The sequence below is a fragment of the Ambystoma mexicanum genome, chromosome 3q (assembly GCF_040938575.1).
Source record: "Ambystoma mexicanum isolate Mex_15411 chromosome 3q, UKY_AmexF1_1, whole genome shotgun sequence".
In the NCBI taxonomy this organism is placed as follows: domain Eukaryota; kingdom Metazoa; phylum Chordata; class Amphibia; order Caudata; family Ambystomatidae; genus Ambystoma; species Ambystoma mexicanum.
In genome coordinates, this window is record NC_090926.1 from 221481375 (window position 1) to 221500113 (window position 18739).

Here is an 18739-nt window from a genome sequence, read left to right on the forward strand (position 1 = left end):
ATGCCTCGTCATAGTACCTCATTATATATATATATTTGGGCATGACCATAGATCTGAAAAGCCAAAATAGAGGTCATCTGTTACTCTTAGAGCACAGAATAACATCAGCTGTATCTCAGACAAAAATCATTATGTATAAATATGGCCAGTTCTCTCTAAGCCCAGCCATGACATATTACACACAGAAATTAACCCGGTTCTCTTATATGGTATGGACTCGAGAAACATCTTGCCAAGAACCTTTTTTGACAAACTTGAGGGCAAGTTTTGAAGACAGGTCTTGCATCTTCCACAGTGTATCCCAGCAGCATGGCTGCGCTACGAATTAGGTCTGGTATAGTTGTATGCATTGTATTGTTGGCGACTCTGTGCCATGTGCAGGAAATGTCTTGTATATTCAAATGCAGGCACACTGCTCAGAACATTATCTGACTGCATGTTTTTCTCTGATCATAAGTTTCCCAGGGCTAGGATCATGAGCATTTATCGAATCCTAGCCAATGCCGATGTCACACTGGAAGTACTGGTGTTTAATCCAGATCGTGCCAAATTAAAAATATATCAGGCAGACTGGATCGACGCGAGAAGACTTTGCTTAACGTATAAACATTTTGTGAAAAATCCTTTTGGAGAAAAAGAATTCTGTGTAATGGAATCATACTTATGCAAATCTCTGTCTCCTTCTATCAGATCCTCCATCCTTCGACTAAGATTGAATTTCTGGCCCACTCGAGACCTCTTAGTCGATCGGAAACTATTACATCCTCATCAGAACATTTGTCGTTTTTGCGGTGGATCTGGATACAGGGAAACATTAGACCATCTCATCATCCACTGTCCTGCATTGGCTGCATAGAGACAAAAGTTCTTTGATAAACATTATGAGTATCTGAGTTCTTTAACTCTGAAATCAGATGGCAGTTAATCTTGTCTACTCCGTCTATTAGTATAAGAATTGCAACGATACATTTTCTGACAGAATTAGCACTGATCGACCATCCATTGAGATCTACTGCCTAAGAATCACTTGACGAATTGCAATATGGCGGTCAAAATGAAGAGCGTAATTATGGACCAGGATTTAGTGATGTTGGCATGGACCTTGGTTGATGAGTGCTCATGGTTTATTCTCGTTCCTATATATATCTGTGGCTATAGGTGCTACAGGCCATGAATGTTATATGAACAAACTGTAGAAAAAAAGAAAAAGGATGAGGTGCGCACTCTGGTTCCCAGTCATGTTTACCTGCAACTCAGTTTGTCTTCTCCTCCAAACGTTTTCTTGTCTCAAACAATCATCAGGGAGGCCGTTTTCCTTTTCAGGTGTTGCTTGTTAGTTTCCACTAAAGGATCAAAGGATTCTGGTAGCTGTAGTAGCACAATTTTGTCACTTCAGGTGACCATGAACCAACTCCCTTCCAAAGCACAAATCCTGCCCTTGATAAGGGGAGAGGGAAAACCATCATTATGGCTCTCCTTGGTAAGGCATGGTGACCCCGGTGCTGCTAACTCTTAAGACTTTAGTAACACTCTGGTTCCCAGTCATGTTTACCTGCAACTCAGTTTGTCTTCTCCTCCAAACCACTGACTGTCCTAGAGAAATCTCAATGTAATTGTTGAATTGGAAAACCAATCATCACCTGAACCAGACAAGAACTTAACATACTTGAAGTGGGTCATGTGAGAGTTGTGTTCTCTTGACTAATATAAGTTGTGTTATTATATCGCATTGAGTCTAAATGAGTTTTTCTGATTGTGTTTTGTCTCAGTTCTGCAAATGCACGATGTTATCAGGCCCTGGGAGAGCAGTGATGTTAGTTGGAAACATTGTTAAAATATGTGCATGACCCAGTACCATGCTTATTGGAATTGTAATGTTCGTGTTCTAGAAGAATTTAATTGCTGTGTAATAGTAACTCATTGTAAGTCGTTGAATCACATGAAACAGTTAAGCATTGAGTTGATGGCCATATGTGATCTGGGCCAAATGAAGTATGGTTTTAATGGCTATTGCAACTTGTGACATTAGGCTTTGCCATATTTGTTATGCCTATCGATCGAAAATATTTATTTGTCTTTTTGTTTATACAATGTAATTTTGTTGTGATGTCATTTTAAATTCAAAAGTTGATTAACTCAGCTAATTCAATAAAATACAAAAATAGAGCTGACAGGAGATGCACACAACTGCAAGGGGTAGAGATTGAAAGAAGACAAAGCCACTGTCAGGCTTTGGAACTTAGGCTTCTAAGCTCTTAGGGTTCTTGGGCAACTGCACTAATACAGTCCTATGGCAGAATAGCCCCATTATAGGACTAAAGGAGCAGGAAAAAAGAATATTTTAATTTTCCTTATTTTACTTATTTGGGGTGATACATAAAGGAGGCACTTCATAATCTTTGAACAAGTGAATTGCATTAGCAATTTAGAATTCTGCATTTGTACTATGTAAAGTACGATAAACCCAATCCTCATGGGTGTATTGCATGCTAGAAAATATTTAATCTGGAGAGGGTGGATACGTTAGTCAGTATTTGTAAAACTAAGTTGCTACTACAGAACAACAAGTGCCTTATCTGTAGATGGAACTTCCCACCCACGCGGCAGGGAGGCCTACCATCTAGATTGCAAGCCAATTTGGCAATGCAGCTACCCAGCCATTTTGACATCATGGAGACCAGCATCTGGGGGGCCAGATGGAAAAGGTGGGTTAGAGATTTTGACGTTTACATACAAGCTATAGGCATGTTGGATGATGAAAAGAAACACAGCTTGCTATCACTAGCTGTAGGGCCCAATGTGAGGGACATTGTGGACGAGCTCCAGGCTGACACCACAGACTCCTACACAGTCTCAGGCCGGCACGCACTGAATATTTGACCCCTCACACCAACGTGGACTATAAGCGCCACGTGTTCCACACGACTAAATAGAACAAGGGTGATTCTATGGACACGTTTGTGATGTGAATTCATGTCCGGATGACACTGCGACTTCAACAATTATTCCAACGAAGAAGCCCTGAGATTGCAAATGTGAATCCCCAGTGTTCCAAAAACATCTCCTTCAGAAACAGCGGTCGCTAGATGAGAACTTAAAACTAGCCAGGTCTGACACCACGCTGGAGCTACAGGTGGAATCCACGGGCAACATTAAAGTATCTGCCCCACCATAAGAAGCAATTCACAAGGTGTCCACGTTCTCGACAAATCAACATAACAGTGACCCTTTCTGCTACAAATGCGGCTATGAATTTCTGTAAAGGTGTGTGCCCTGCCCTGGGCCAACAATGCTCTGCATGCGGAGGGGAGACCATTTTAAAGCGCTGTGCCTCATGTCCCTCAGCCAGGTAAGCGCCTTGAAACACTTGTGTATAGGCGCGTTATCAAAGCCATATCATATATCAGAGGAGAAGTCACACTTTTGTGGAAGTCCAGATCGACCACATTCCAAATGGGGGCGTCAGCACCATACGAACCCCCACATAAACGTCAAAAAGACTGAATGGAGGCGAGCCGTCTACACATCAAGCCAGTACCAGAATGGCGTACTCATCATTCTTCCAGTTCAAGGCCCCAGAGAAGGCTAAAACGCTATGTTAGAGGCCTGATAGAACAATCTGCCTCAGACAGCGGCTCCAGCTGCTCATTGGCTGAAGAAGCAAGGAGAAAAGAGAATCAGCCCCAGAAGAAATAAGGAGGAAAGGATATTTTTACACCCTGGGAAACCCTTCAGCCAAAGAACAGAGCCCCATTCTGTTGTTACAAGTACAAGGGCTGTCAGCAGAGTTCCTAGTCGATACGGGAGAAAACTTAAACAACATTAGTGAAGAAGTATATCCCAAGAGCCCCCAGACTCAAGCCAGCAGAGGTAAACATATATCCCTACGGATCCAAAACGCCCCTGCCGTGCAATGGGTATTTCCTGGCTGAATGCCAATACAAAGGACAGACCAAGACGCTGCCTATCCATGTGCTCGAAGCAGCAGCAGAGAGCGGATGCATCCTAAGCTTTAGGGCTGCTCTAGACATTGCCCTGATCCACATACTATATTGCCTCATGGCTCATAAGTACATTGACGCAACCAACAAAATGGAACAGTTGTTTCCCAAACTGTTCAAAGGACTAAGAAAACTGACGAATAGACAAATAAGATTACACATCAATACGGAAGTGCGTTCAGTGGCCCAACACAACAGGGACATCCCTTTAAATATGCAAAGGCATGCTGAGGAAGAATTGTACAAGTTGCTTGAGCAGGACATTATCGAGCTGGCGACAGTACCCACCCATCAGGTCGACATGTGCAGCCCCAATGAGGCAATCGTGAGAGAGACACATCAAGCCCCAAGAATCATGGCCATGATCCACCTGTTGAACGAAGTGCACATTTTCTCCAAGCCAGATCTTAACAAGGGATAAGCAGTCTGAGTCATTGCCCTGCAGCTGCACAGTGGAGGATCGTTTCTCTCTGTGTATTACAAGATTGGTTTCCTTGTAAGCACGAGTGGATTTTCTCCATGCCTTTGTGCATAATGTCATTTACAACCCACTGCTGAGTGGGCATGAACGCAGGACGTTCTGTTTTTTACCACTGACCACACCAATGAGACTTGCCCTGATGAAGGAAATAATTTCCGAAATGCATTGGCTTTTTTAGTCTAATACATGTGGATTGTGGCAACTGCTTCCTCACTAAGGATTATTAGTGAGAGCTTTTTGTTTGAACTACTATGGATAAATCATTTTTGATATGCATCAGAAAGACTCATCTTCCTTTCTCTAAGAAGTATGGTATATTATGGATACTTGAACATATTGTCGTGAATCAGATATAAATATGTGCCCATCTTGGACCCCATATGAGAGCGGTTGTGTGACCCAGTATTATTACTTGGTCTCCAGCGTGTGTTGCAATTATAAGTCCGGGTGTCTCCAGACTTGTCACAGCCAGCTCCTTTTCAATTGGATGTATATTCTTTTTTGAAACATTTGATTTTTGCTTGAATATTCTGAACATTTTTGAATACATGGTGGTGCCCACTCTCTTCTCTGTTTGTACCTCACTCCCTTTAACCCACTGAAGTCATTTTTGGTAAACGCTGCATTTATAAATGTGCATAGATCGCAGCAGAACACCACAACAGCCTTAGAACATAGAATTATAGTTTATCTTGCTTTGCAATTTTATTAACATTTTCATACAGAAAAAAAACAGTTCCACTACCAAATATGTACACGGTTCTTTTGTTTAATCTGTCATCATTTTACAGTGGTTTCAATAGTGCAGATTCTGCAAGCCTGCAACCTGCATGCCAAGTTTGGTCGCCAGTTCTTCAGGGGGCCCTACTGGCTCAGGTTATTTGACCAGCTTATTGATTCTGGAATCCATGTTGGCAAAGTTATCTCCTACTGCAGCAAGGTTTTCTTTCATGGTACTTTGGACCTAAAAAAAAGTAATATGGTACATTAAAGCATTAAAGAAAATAGTTGTTCTTCTAGATCAGAAGGCTAATCATTACTGTTTGGATTAATGCTTTGCGCACATCTGAGGGAATAATTATGGGTTTCGGAAAACAAGACTACCGTTTTACTGACACGTCCACAAATAATCATAAGCCATGATATGTTACAAGTATATTGACAGGCATCTTTCGTATCAAGATACATTTTGAGCAGATGAAATATGAAGCTCAATATTAGAATCTATCATAAGAAGGGAACAAAGTGGGTTACCCCCACCAAAAATATTTCTCCAGCAGAGTAACATGCTTTTCATTATTCCCCTGTGTAAGGTTGGAACTGCACAGAAAACTGAATAAGATAGCAGTTCTAAAGGATTGTAAGAAAAGTAATCCATCCACCTCGTATAGGTATTTTCACTTTTGGGCAATGAGTGGATGGGCCATATAGTGAACGACGTTGAAACACAAAGAGGACAGAGGGTTTATGGTCTTTCCATCGAAGGAAATGCATCAAAATGCATTCCCATAGATGGAAATCCATCGAATGCCATTGTATCGAAATGCTATCTTTTACTTGTAAAAGTGCATTTCCATCGAAACCAGTCCATCGAAAATATAAATGGATTGGTTTCAATGGAAATGCACTTTTACATGTAAAAGATAGCATTTCAATGCATTTATTTTCTAAATTAAAACGTTACACAGAGCTGTCCAGTGTTGAAATGTCGGCACTGGACAGCTCCTTGTAACGGATTAATTTTTTTTGTATATTGGGGGCAGGGGATTCCACCCCAGCTGCCCCAAACCCTATGCCCACCCGCCCCTAACCCTAAACTAACCCTAGCCCCAACCCTAATCTAACCCTAGCCCCAACCCTAACCCTAACCGAACCCTAAACCCTAATCCTAGTTTCGAATATACCAGCGAATTATAGACAATGAAAAGGCATTTAGATGGCAATGCTTTTCGTTGGATGTAAGGCATTAGATGAAATTGATTTCGATGGAGTGACCAGATACCAGGACAGAGATTTTTTTCCTAAAGGTTATAAAAAAAAAAAAAAAAAAAAAATCTTTGTTTTTGGTGTGTAGATGCGGGCAGCATTTGACGTTAGGTCTGTGGACGTAGATGAACCTACGACAGAGCAGAACTGGAGCCATTACTTGACTTGGCAACCTCAGCCATGTTTAGAGAGGTGGTGCAGAGAAAAGGATTGTTGCTTGGCAGGCACACAAAAGGCCATGCTGGCATGATGTAATTCTCTGTCCAAGGTAGAGGTATGCCCAGTTGTACGCCCTGCCGCATGTCATTAAGGTGGGTTTTGCTGCTCCCACGCACTGTAACAGGAGTGCTGTGTATGAGGTTAGGTTCTGTTAAGTGTAACGGATATATCCACTAGAGGAGGCAGACTGTATCAAGTTAGTAGGTCGAGCGGAATTGCACCAAACTTGGCTGCTGCTCTAAAGCCATGACCACAGGTTGAAACGATGAACCATTAAGAAGGTCACTGTTAATGTAACCAACCTAATGTAGCATACTAGCTTTCTGTTTACGGCTCATTGTATAAATCATTTAAAAAATGTTTCTGTGCTTGAGGTCCACATTTTTGGGACAGGGATACTATGCCAGGCTCCTGACTCATTCCTACACAGCTGCATGGAAAAATAACTTGCTTTTACCTTTGCTGCCGGTCTCACTATTGGCTGATTTGGTGATGAGCAGCGGGTATTGACGTTTGGTGCAATACTCTGATTCACTGTGCCCAGCTGAGAACGTAACAGAAATAGCAGACCTTTTCTCTTTGAAACCCTGTGCACACTGAGGATATGTAAGAGTCCTAATTGAAACTTCTAAAAGGGTTTTGTAGGAGAGCTGATAGGAAAGGTTAGTGTTTCTCCTTGGGCTCCACATCAACCAAATTATGTTAATTGTTTTTGGTCAACATTTGACCTTTACACTATGAGAATAAAAGATGAAGCACAAATTCAACATTTGATCTTTAAATTTATAAAAGAATAAAACACATACATTCATCACATAAATTCATCCTAAAATAAAACATTTTTAGACTAAAATTGTTATACATCTCCATTCAATCAGCACTACAGCAAAATCAGAACATTTTAAATATTAAGATCAGGGTATTTCTAGGCAGGAAGGTGACAAATATTTATGTACATAGATTTCAATAGTACTACGTGCCTCATGCCTGGTCTTACGTGATTTAAGGATATCCACAAGATTTCTACATTTTGCCCCTTAAACAGTTCCAGGCTTTTTTCCACCTGAAGCCAGATGTGAGGCGGTGCAGCCATCACTACCAAGGATTTCGACCCATGAAATGAACTCCAGAACTGGTCTGAAGTTGGGTCAATAAATGTATGGTATCCCTTCTTATAAAGGTTAGACAGCACAGTACATTGTGTGAGTAAATGCCCCGAGGATTCAATAACATTGTTACGTAGGCGACATAGGCGATCTCCCCTTTCAAGATCAATCCAAGCCCCCGTATTTTCATATACCGGGAGAATTTCTAAGCGCAAGGGTAGGATAAAGCCCATTAATTGCGGAGAATATGATTTGGTTAGATAGTCACATGGAGAGTTTTTGTTCAGTCACTGGGCTGAACATAGAGCATATTTGCGCTTTTATGATAGTCTACAGACCCCGAGCTATCATAGTCTCTAGATTTCCTCTCAAAGTCCAACCTATATACTTCCTCCAATGACTCAGGCAGGCTGTTCATGCCAATGTTTAGGCAATGTTTTCTAACCAGGTTTTGCATAGCCATAACCCACACACTACACAAACAACATTGTCCACATTTCACAGTTAGGCTCAGAAGTCGTCCATTTGCTGGGTCACTAAAATAAATATTTGCCCATAATTTACACATTGCCGTCATCCATAATATATTTAAAGAAGGCAGTCCAAGTTCCAGACGAATGTCTTCCACCGGGAAGTGGCAGGTAGACCCAATAGAGAGCTCAGAAGTTTACCCTCAATTGTCTTAAGCCAGCCCACCGATCCCACAGGCAGAGTCTCCAGAGCATACAGATTCCCTGGGACTACCGACACACTGTAGGTACTGAGTTTAGCCTCAATGGAGCTGTTGCCTTGTCTATCGATAACACTTTTCAGTGATAGCCATTTTGTCCAAGCCATAGAGGCAGTCGCTTTTGCGTGATGACAGTTTAGTCGAGATAAAATATGCATGCCTAAATATTTATAAGTCTGGACTTGTTCCAGGCCAGATCAACACAGTCGCTAGGTAAAATGTTTCCCCCGATAAGCCTCCTTTCCATTGGTCATCATTTTTATCTTGCCTATGTTTATGTGAAGACCATTTTTAATCAGCATATACTTTTAAGGCAAAAAGTTTTGAAGACCTACAGGAGTTCAATCAAGTATGACGGTATAATCCGCATAAGTGATTCAATGAACCTTCTTTCCACCAAAACTGGGGGGATAGTTATGTACCCACCTTCAATGCTGCCTCAAAATCCGCTACTTATAAATTATACAGTAGCAGAGCGAGGACACAGCCCTGCTTGAGGCCAACATTTGTGCGAAATAGTTCCGGAAGTACTCCTGCCTGGAACAACCTCACCCTCACCACTGTGTCACTGTGCAACAGCTTTATATAATACAAAGGCAAGAATCCAAGCCCCAATCGTGTAATTTGCTCCATTATCTTCCTCTGTCAACAGAGCCAAAAGCGTAGCTATAATCACCAAAGCATATATAAAGGCTTGATCCGACTTCCATTATTTTATTATAAGACAGCATGGGTCGACTAGTTATAAATAACTGAAGAAAGGGGAAAGACACTGTTTAAATTAGCACAACCCAACAGGCAAGAACATTCAGCAGGGAAAGAAAGCAGTAGAGGCAGCAAGCTTGAAAACTTATGAAATAAGTATAGCTTAGTCTCATAAATGGTAGGCTAAGAGAGAACAGTTAACAGGAAAGCGAAAGGTTAACAGATTTAACAAAGGCCTAACTAAACAATAAAACAGGTAACTGAGGGAAACCAATCTAATGAGCAAGATCCCCCCGACTGTGGAACGGCCACGTATTTCATGTACATAAACTATCGACTGGAGACATATAGGTATTTGGAGAAATGGCACTCCATGACAAAAGAGGACAAGCAAAGACAATTCACAGTAGATGGGGTGTTTGCTTAATAAAAACGCTTCCACTTGAGATGCAGCCTAGAGGTTAAAGGCTGTAGCATAAATCTGCAGGAGGTCTTCCGAAATTGGTTTGCAGAGGGGTCCACATGAATAAGGATGTTGAAGTTCACAAACCTAGAAGAAGTAAAGGTGAAACCACGAAAACAAACTAGATAAAATACAAAAACAGAAAAGGGGACAAAACGCTGAAGAGGGACATATTCCATAGGCTCCCATAACCAAACTATACCATCAGCAGGCTGAGGTGAATTAGGGGGAAGGAGAGATGGACAGAGAGGTAGAAGAGATTATCAACATTTTTGGAAGTGCATGGCCAAACCACGGTCACATAGCACAGCCAGTACTAACCAGGCAAGCGCAACTTCCGCAAATGGAGCCCCAAAGCACAAGCATGTGATCCAAACACAAGCCATGCGTAAGAAGAAAGCATGTCCACCATAGGCCTCTCTCCCTCAAATGCGCAGGTGTGATCTACAGTCCCGGAACTGAGCAATTACAAGCCACACTGAGACAGTTTGGAGGAGATGGTGCTGATGGAACCGATCGAAGTACATGTCCTGTGGACAATTGGGATTTGGGGAATTTGTGCAGTTTCCGAATATCAGGCAAGGATCCGAGAAACGTATTGAAGAATTGCACACTGTGATACAAGGTTATTATCCTTCATGGTCTGATATGAAACGACCCATGAGCGTGATTATGCTCACCAAGTGCATCAGTATTTGGATCTAGAGAGTGGCTGGCCCAAAAAAGATGTTATACTTGGTGATAATTTGGGTCAGATCACAGATGCTTTGGTGGAAAGGTTTTCAGTAGTATGCCCTCAAAAGACAGATTGATACATTTCAAATTGCAAGCAAAAGGAAGATTAATCGCTAGCAGATATCCTTCATCGATTGAAAGTTGGGTTTTTCTAGCTATACATTAGCAGGCAGATATGGCACTGGTAGCCATAGCATATACATTTGTACAAGATCCATTACCTATGGTACAGCAGCAATTAAAAAATTGTTTGGCCGGGTGGCAAACGAAGTATCACCAGGAGCTGGTTTCTTTTGCAAATTATTGTGTCTTGACAAGAGTAGAGAAAGAAGTTGAGTGAATGCAAGTCGATAGCCATGTAGGTAAAAAGGTTACAGTAACAACAGCAGTTAACAGGGCAGTGTCAGTAAATGTGGGAGCAGGAAAGGGGGCAGAGGCTGTGGACGTGCTCTTGGCTCACAAGGGAATGTGGATGGGTTTGTTATCAGCAACATTGCATGTCACTATTGCAAAGAGCAGGAACATTGGAAGTTGGAGTGGCCAAACCGATTTCAGTTGCAGGCCGCAGGGGGGAGAGTTAGTACTTACCTTCTTTTCCAAACATGAAGTCTTTTCTGACACAGAGTAAGCAACAGGTTAATGAGTAGTGATAATAACAGACCAGGAATCTCTTACCTTTTGAAGGCAATGAGAAAAACTTGTGTATCAAATTTTACGGGAGCAACATCCATCCTTTCGATGGAACACATTAGCTTTCAGTTGGTGGCAAAATGATTGCAACATCAAGAAACTTAATATTACTAAGATGACATGTTCATGTGCATTAATCTTCATATATAAAGTTGAATGTATATGTGTGTATGTTTGTTTGGCTATACAAATCCACACCGTTGAACCCACTGCTACCAAATTTTGCATGGATTCCTCATTTGAATGGGACATGATTGTAGTCTATGTTTGGATGCAAAAATTGTACTCAGTAGATACTCTCATTTACTAATGCTCACCCCATTCACTACAGTAGGTACTAGAAGGAGGCAAAATTTGGAAATGTGTCTGAAGCAAAATGTTTGATAAGTTGGTTATTCCTTTAAAATGCATTAATACAGTACACAGTTCGAAACTGTTTATTAAAGCATTTTTAAAGGGAATAAAAGAAAATAGCATTTTTGTTATATCACGCCACTCCAAATATGGGAAATGACAAGGTTACAGTTTACTTACGTTCATTCAAGAGAAGAGAGCACAATCAATCAATCTTTTTTGGACATTTTCTCAAATGTGCTGAAGCCATTAAGTGACAAACATGCTGCACAGAAAACGATCATCACTTGGAAAAGCTCCATCTGATGCAAAGCGAAAATCTATATCAAGAGCTTCTGAAACACAACAACAAACAGCAGCACGACTTGCCGGCCAGAGAACAAGAGCAACTTTCTCCAGGGCAAATGAGATGCCAGAGCAAACTGAAGCAAGACTTGCTGACATGAGGACAAGAGCAACATCCTCCACGGCACAGGAGACGCCACTCGATCAGGACACGGGCAACGCCGGGTAACCCAGCTAGTTAACAATAATCTAGACCAAGCGCAATTCTGGTCCAGGCAATTTGCAATAGCCTTTAGCTGTATTTGACCCAGAGTTGGTGTTTACAAATAAAAAAATAGGAAATTAAGTGGTAAACAGGGCAGAAATTACAAAACATTACAGGGAGGGTGGAGTTCTCCCCTAAGAGATGTTCTGGGCATTTAGTGACAAATATATTTTAGTTAAGCGCATTTGTACTGTAAACTTGGCCATGAGTTGAAGCATTTAAAACAAATGTTAGAGTTGAATTTTATAGTTTTCCTCTAAGGAATTTCCAATTATTGTGTGGCAAATGGGGGTATTCTATAGGTTTTTGAGGTAATCAGCCAATTAATGCCTTTGGAATTGAGTGGCAAATAGTGCATTTTAAAGCTCAAGGGCCTGTTATATTGCTCATAAAGTGGTTAGGCATAAAAGAGCATTTTACTGAAGGGGTTGGGGCTCTTCTTCTGAGCTATCTTCCCAGAAATCTAGTGTGACGTGGTGCACTTTTAAGCACATCAAGCCAATATCATATGTCATAACTTCAGAGCATTTGAAAACAACTTTACAACATTGGTTGGGATTTTACTATAATATTTGGCAGGCATTATGGTCCTGTTAATTACAAATTAACAACTAACTTCATTGGAATTGAATCGTAAGTTTTGCAAATTTGCAGATCATCAATTTAGCATGCATTTGCTAAATGTGCCAGATGGCAAAGTATCAGACCATGACAATGTTTCCAGAAACTGCAATGAGCATGTAACATTTATGACCATTATGCAACTAATAATAAAAGAAGCTTTGCATGTTAAAATTATTGGCATATGCAAATTGTCTAAAGAAATGCTTGGCATTTAGGGTACTCGTTTGCCCATTATGAACTTACCAGCTTTGAAAAGTAGAGAAAAATGCAATTTTCAACAGGTAGCAAACATGGGCATGTGGTTCAATTAGTTTACCAAGAAGCGTATACTTGTCAAAGTATCAGAAAATGGGAGGTTAGTCAGGACAATGCAATGAACATGGAACATTTCTAACAAATAATTTGCAGGCAAATTTTGCATGTACCAAAATAGCCAATTGGATCTTTTTTTACTCTGGACGATTGCACACTCCTTTTACTAATTTTCCCTTTATGCACTTGCTAAGCTTCTGCCAATAGTCCCATTGAAGACTACTTGAGAGCAACAAGAGAACACTTGTTTGAGTGCAAAAGTTGCTGCACAGATTGCGTACCTTCTCCAGCCAGCAGCTCACTTCCCAGTGTGCAGCAGCAACTATAGAATGGTGTTAGGGTAGATTTCCATTTGTTATGACCAACCTTCTCCACATGTGAGTCCTCAAGCAATTGTTTCTGGACTATTGGATTTTTGGTCTATTCCCCTGAGTGAGTGGCAACCTTTTTCCACACTCACCCATTCTTTTAACCTATACTTGGGAGACTTTTGTGTTTATTTTAATACCTTTTTCTTGGGAGTTATACTTTCCTCCAGGTTTTATGCCATCTGTCTTTTGCATCACACAGCACTCTCTGTGCAGTGTTGCTGGGAACCCTTTGGGCTTCCCTTTTTATTTTCAGTTATAGGGGTATATTTGTATCCTTCCTATCTTTTATATTGCGAGATCAGCACACCCCATGTTATGTGGAGTGCTGAGGGGTTACACTGTATCCTCTTTTTCACTGCTCCTGTAACTTTTTGGTTACAGTGACAAGCTAATCTGAAAGGCTGGTGGCAATGTTTACCGCCAGGTTGTACTCACAGCCGTGGTAGTGCACAGAAGGGTCACAATTTACCCAAAATGGTGATTGTTCTTTTTTCGCCAATTCAAGATGGCTTGTCCCTTCTTGGTCCTTCTTCTACCATGCTGGGTGGGGAGGGTCCTGGTTTGACTTTTGTTTTTGGCAGGATCCCTTTGTGAAGCCCGCCAAGGCTCCAGTGTGTCTGCGAGGACAGGAAATGGGGAGGACTCCGAAACCCAGCTGTTCTTTGTCTTCTGCTTATCCTGCCTGTTACCAGTTCCAACTGGGAGGCTGGCTGTCCTGAAATGACAGTCACCACCCAGAGTTTGAATGGTGCATGTGTGATGATTGACTGGGTTCCTGCATAGTAGGCATGGATCCTGAGGCTGAAGACAAGCTGACCCCTGTTACAGAACAATCGAGGAGGAAGAAGAGGAGAGATGTCCGTAGCCACTTTCAGACAACCGGAGATGCCTTTTGTGCAATCACTACTGTTCAACCCATTCTTCCAAGAGTTGGGAGAACTCCGAAGAGGATGACTCTCCCCTTTAGACTGGTGGGACCAATCAGTCTTGAGACTATCTGCATTTTTGGGCCATCCCATGACAAGCTGTGACATTCACAGGCTGCAAACCGCCAATACCCTGGGACCTGTGGTCACTATGCAATGCATTGTCTTCGGAAGATCGAATCCTCCCAAAACTTTGGTGGACTGGTTCCGGACCTCCAGAGTGTGAGAAGCCAAATGGTGTCTCACCCGCTAGTCCCCGTGGATCGATCTCTCAGGTGGCCAGGGCACGGCCATTGCCTTTGGAACTACACCCCAGGTGTGGACCAGTGCGTTAGGATCCCCTGGGTGAGGGGTCGCTGGGGAGTGGGGGTGAGGTAGCCAATGGTGAGACGCAGTATTCCGCCTTTTTTGTACACCCAATCCCTCCTATTTTTAGGATCGGATGTGTCAACTAGCCCCTCCCCCCCTTTCTGCACAAACACTAGGCCGAGGAAGAGGGCGAATTAGAGTAACAAAACTAACTCATACATCGTACTGGACATGTCCTGCTAATCAGGTCAGGCAAAGTCACGCACTTGACTTCAAGTGCATATACCTGATTCCAGTTAGCTCTCCTGACACGGATAAAAGGCGGAACCTAGAGAGACACTCTGAGCACGGTGGAACACGAGTATGAGCAGGACTTCCAGGGCGAAGGCAAACCTACTGGAGCAGAGTTATGGACCAAGGGACCAGAGCAGCGGGGTCGAAAAATCCAAGAGTTCACTACAGGAGGTTGTTGCCTCCACAAGGCTGTGAAAGACACATGGAGAAGGCCAGATCCCAATATCGAAGACTGCATTATTTTTCAAGGACGCCAGCAACCCTCCCGGGTGAATGGCAGCGTTGGGGAGGCAAGGCCAAGCCTGTGGTACCAACCTTGACTTGGAATTGGAAATCAAAAAAGCAAAAACAACCGCACACAGCCAGTGAGTTGGCAAGCGACCTGAGAGAGCACTGTGAGCTAAAAAAGATTGAAGTTTGCAACAATATATCACAAGTGAAAGCTGTAAGCGTGTTAATGAAATGCGAGGAAAGGCAGACATGTGAATGAACTTTATGATAAAGGCAGCTGTGGAATAAGCGATACTGAGTAATGGAGTGATCCGGCGAAAAGGAGTAGCCCACTAGAAAGTGTCTGTGAAAGGTGCATTGTTCGAGGCGGAAAAAGTAAATGAATTGTAAAAGCGAAAGTGTACGAAGTTAACCCAGAGAGAAGGGGAGAGAAAAAGCTGAACATTGATTTCTCAGTCGAAGTGGTCCTGCGGTGGTATGCAAAGGAAGCCCTGGACATTCGAAAGTCTTCGACATCAGGAAAAGCGGTCTAAGCCCGACTGAAGGGGACTCAAAGTGTAAAAGGCTTGGGGACGGGAGCCCGTGCAAGTGTTGTTAAACTGTGAAAGGTCTGAGCCCGGCAGAGGGGCACCAACGTTGATCTGTGAAAGGTCTTTGAGGAAGACTGGAACAAGGGCCTTTAAACATGCAAGGCCAGGGGTGCCTCGATCCACGCTTCAAACTGTTTCAGTGTTACAAAGCCTGAGCCAGAGTGTGTCATCCTGCCCATAGAGACTGCCTTATTCCGTGCTGCACAAACGTGGGGAGGAGAGCTGATTTAGCCACATTTATTTTCTGTCGAACACTGATTTTCCTTTTACATACATACCTCCTTTACACATTTTTTGTAAGCATAAACCATTTTGATTTCACAGACACAACTAAGACTGTTTTCTTTATTATTTGATGGTCGAGACGACTCCCATCCTAGTTATAGGACAACACAGGAGTTTTTCCAAACCCCACAAAGTTAATAAAGGTTTTACAAATTGTATCTTTTGTGTCAGTGTCATACTTGTGATACCATGCCTCCCCTCAAGAGGCAAGAATCCACTCCTTGAAGTCCCCTCATCAGAGTGCTGGACCGAAAAAAAAGCGAGATAAATCGACCGGGCGGTAATCGTTCTTCACTGGTGTCTTGAAAAGGGAGCTGCTGTAAGATCCATTTCTGAGTCCCTTCTTTCGTCTGCTTGACCAAGAATCCAGTGACCAGGTCTGTTGCTGCTGCATCGTGGGGGCATTGTGTTGCAACCTCTTCTTCACTCCTAAGGGACTGTGAGACTCTTGATAGAACTTACCTAGAGTTGCTTTGCTGCTCCTGTGTTGCTGGAGCACTGATTTGTGTGTTTGGGAATTCACCCATACACGTTCGCCCCAGCCTAGCGCCTGAGTGCCTACAGGGATCCTTCTCCAATGTCCCCCGACACCTTTTTCCAACAAAGAGCATACTTTTTTTTAAAACAATTTTTATTAATTCCAACTTCAAACCTTACAACAGAACAATAATTATGCATTACAATCTTCATATATATTTTCAAGTCGTTTTCTCTCACACCCACCCCCCCCAACTACCAGCCCCCACCCCTTCCTGAGCCTACCCCACATCCCTCTTCTCCTCCAGAAGAACTATCGTCCATTGAGCTAGTCTGATCAGGCCCCAATAGTGTAGCTACTGTCTGTCTCCAGGCTATCAACATATCTGCTTCTTCCTCCCCAACTCTGTTTACTACTTCATTCCACACTACAGTTTCGGCCTTCGCCCACTTTTGAAGATCATGCCACCAGGCTTCTTCTACTTGCTTTCCAGCCCATAGCTATTCTGCACTTAGCTAGTATGTAAGCCAGGTCTCTGAGTTTACTCATGTGTTTCAGCCTGCGCGGCCTGGGGAATCCCCCTAATATACACGCCCACAGGGAGTCCACGTCCAGACTTATCCCCTTCTCTGCCATGAGGTGGGCTACCTCCCCCCAGAATCTCCTTATTTCAGGGCACGCCCAGAACATATGCATCATCCCTGCAGTCACCTCCCCACATTTTGAACAAGTTTGTATACCCGCATTTTTGAGAGCCTACGTACCTGTTACTGAAAACTTCCTCTGCAACATTTGGACTTTGTACACCTTGTGCCTTACCTGTTTTGCCCTCCAATCTGAGACACTCATAATGAGATAGGGATGGACTTCTAAAGTGTTAGGCCATGTGAAATAATTACACGTATTTACCTGCTTTATGTTGGTTTTGTTTCAACCATTTGTTCATGAAACAGATATCCTGAGTTATTACAAAGGTTTTACCTACCTGCATAATGCCATTCTTAATGTATTACAAAAGTGATTTACTTACTTTAAAAAATTTCATTTGTAGTTATTTGTTTCAAAAGAAATGTTATACTAAGTTTCAAAGATTACATAATAAACCAGAACATAAAGCAGAATTGTGGAAAAGAGAAGAGAGAGAAAAAAACACCCCATAAAATGTACCACTCCAGAACTTTCTGCTGAAACACCAGCCAAGACTCATTCTAAGTTCATCTCGAGATTTTGGGTCCATATATCCTCCAACACGGCAATTCCTCTGGCTCCAAAGGGCAACTCGCTCAGTATTCAAAATGGAGTACATTTCCTGAAGCCACTCAGATTTAGTTGGAAAGACAGTAGACCTCCAATGACGCAGAACAATTCTTTTAGCCACCATAGAGGCCCTAAAGAGTCAGGTTGTTAGTGTGTTAGCATTTCTTTGGCCTATGTATATACTCTAAGATCGCTTTACTGCCTACAGCTCTTTCTCCCTCCTAAGATAAGTCTGGCTGCTCAGCCATTGCTACCAACACCACTTTTGTGGTTCAGGCCTATACTACGAGTTGAAGCTCTGTTTTCCAAGTGTGGGTCTTAACATGTCCTACAATTGGTGGACTTTTGTAAAACTCCCTAACAAATGGGTCAGGCCCAGTAAGTGGAGAATTATTGGTGGGCAATCCTTAATGCTGACTACAGCAGCAGTGGCCTGGTCTTGTATGGGATCTAATTTTTTATTTTTTTTATTTATTATTTTATTTATTTGTATTTGGTTTAACAGATATTAGAACACCCTAGTGGTGTTTCTGGGACGCTGATTGGTCAATCCTCGGACTATACGCACTGGTATAGCCCGCAGATTGATTACAGCCCATAGTTTGGGCAGCAATTAAGCTGTCGGCCGGCGGGGAAGCTGGTAGTCCCCTACCACCCACTTTTTGTAACTCGGGAGATTCAGGGCACTCAGTATATCTATCACAGCTGATGTCAGAAGCACTTCATGTCCTGATATCATTCTATCCCATAGGTGATCTGATGTTAATCTATCTTCCCCAGAGACAAATCTCTGCAGTTTTCCCAATCTCACAGGCCATGTGCCCTCACATTCCATTAACAAATGCCGAAGCGATTGGTTAGATGGAATGGCACAGATTTCACAATGTTTGATAGCTTTGTCACCCTAGTGCCGGATTTCCAAGATCTCAGCCTTGGGCAGTACATTTAGTCATTTTAGTGGGATCTAATTTCTGGGCCTCAGGTACTCCTCAATCATTGCCTCTTTAGCACTACTTGTATTACTTGCCCACATGGGCAAAGC

General features: G+C 42.5%; 1 protein-coding gene across 2 annotated transcripts in view; it reads right to left on the reverse strand.

Annotated features, from left to right (window-relative positions):
- Positions 1–5162: 5162 nt before the first annotated feature.
- Positions 5163–18739, reverse strand: part of DCTN2 (dynactin subunit 2) — a 752351-nt gene continuing 738774 nt past the window's right edge. For both annotated transcript variants that reach the window (XM_069653593.1, XM_069653592.1), the window contains exon 14: positions 5163–5446. In XM_069653593.1, the coding sequence (XP_069509694.1) occupies positions 5360–5446 (87 nt within the window). In that variant the 3' untranslated portion in view covers positions 5163–5359. The remainder of the gene's footprint in view (positions 5447–18739) is intronic.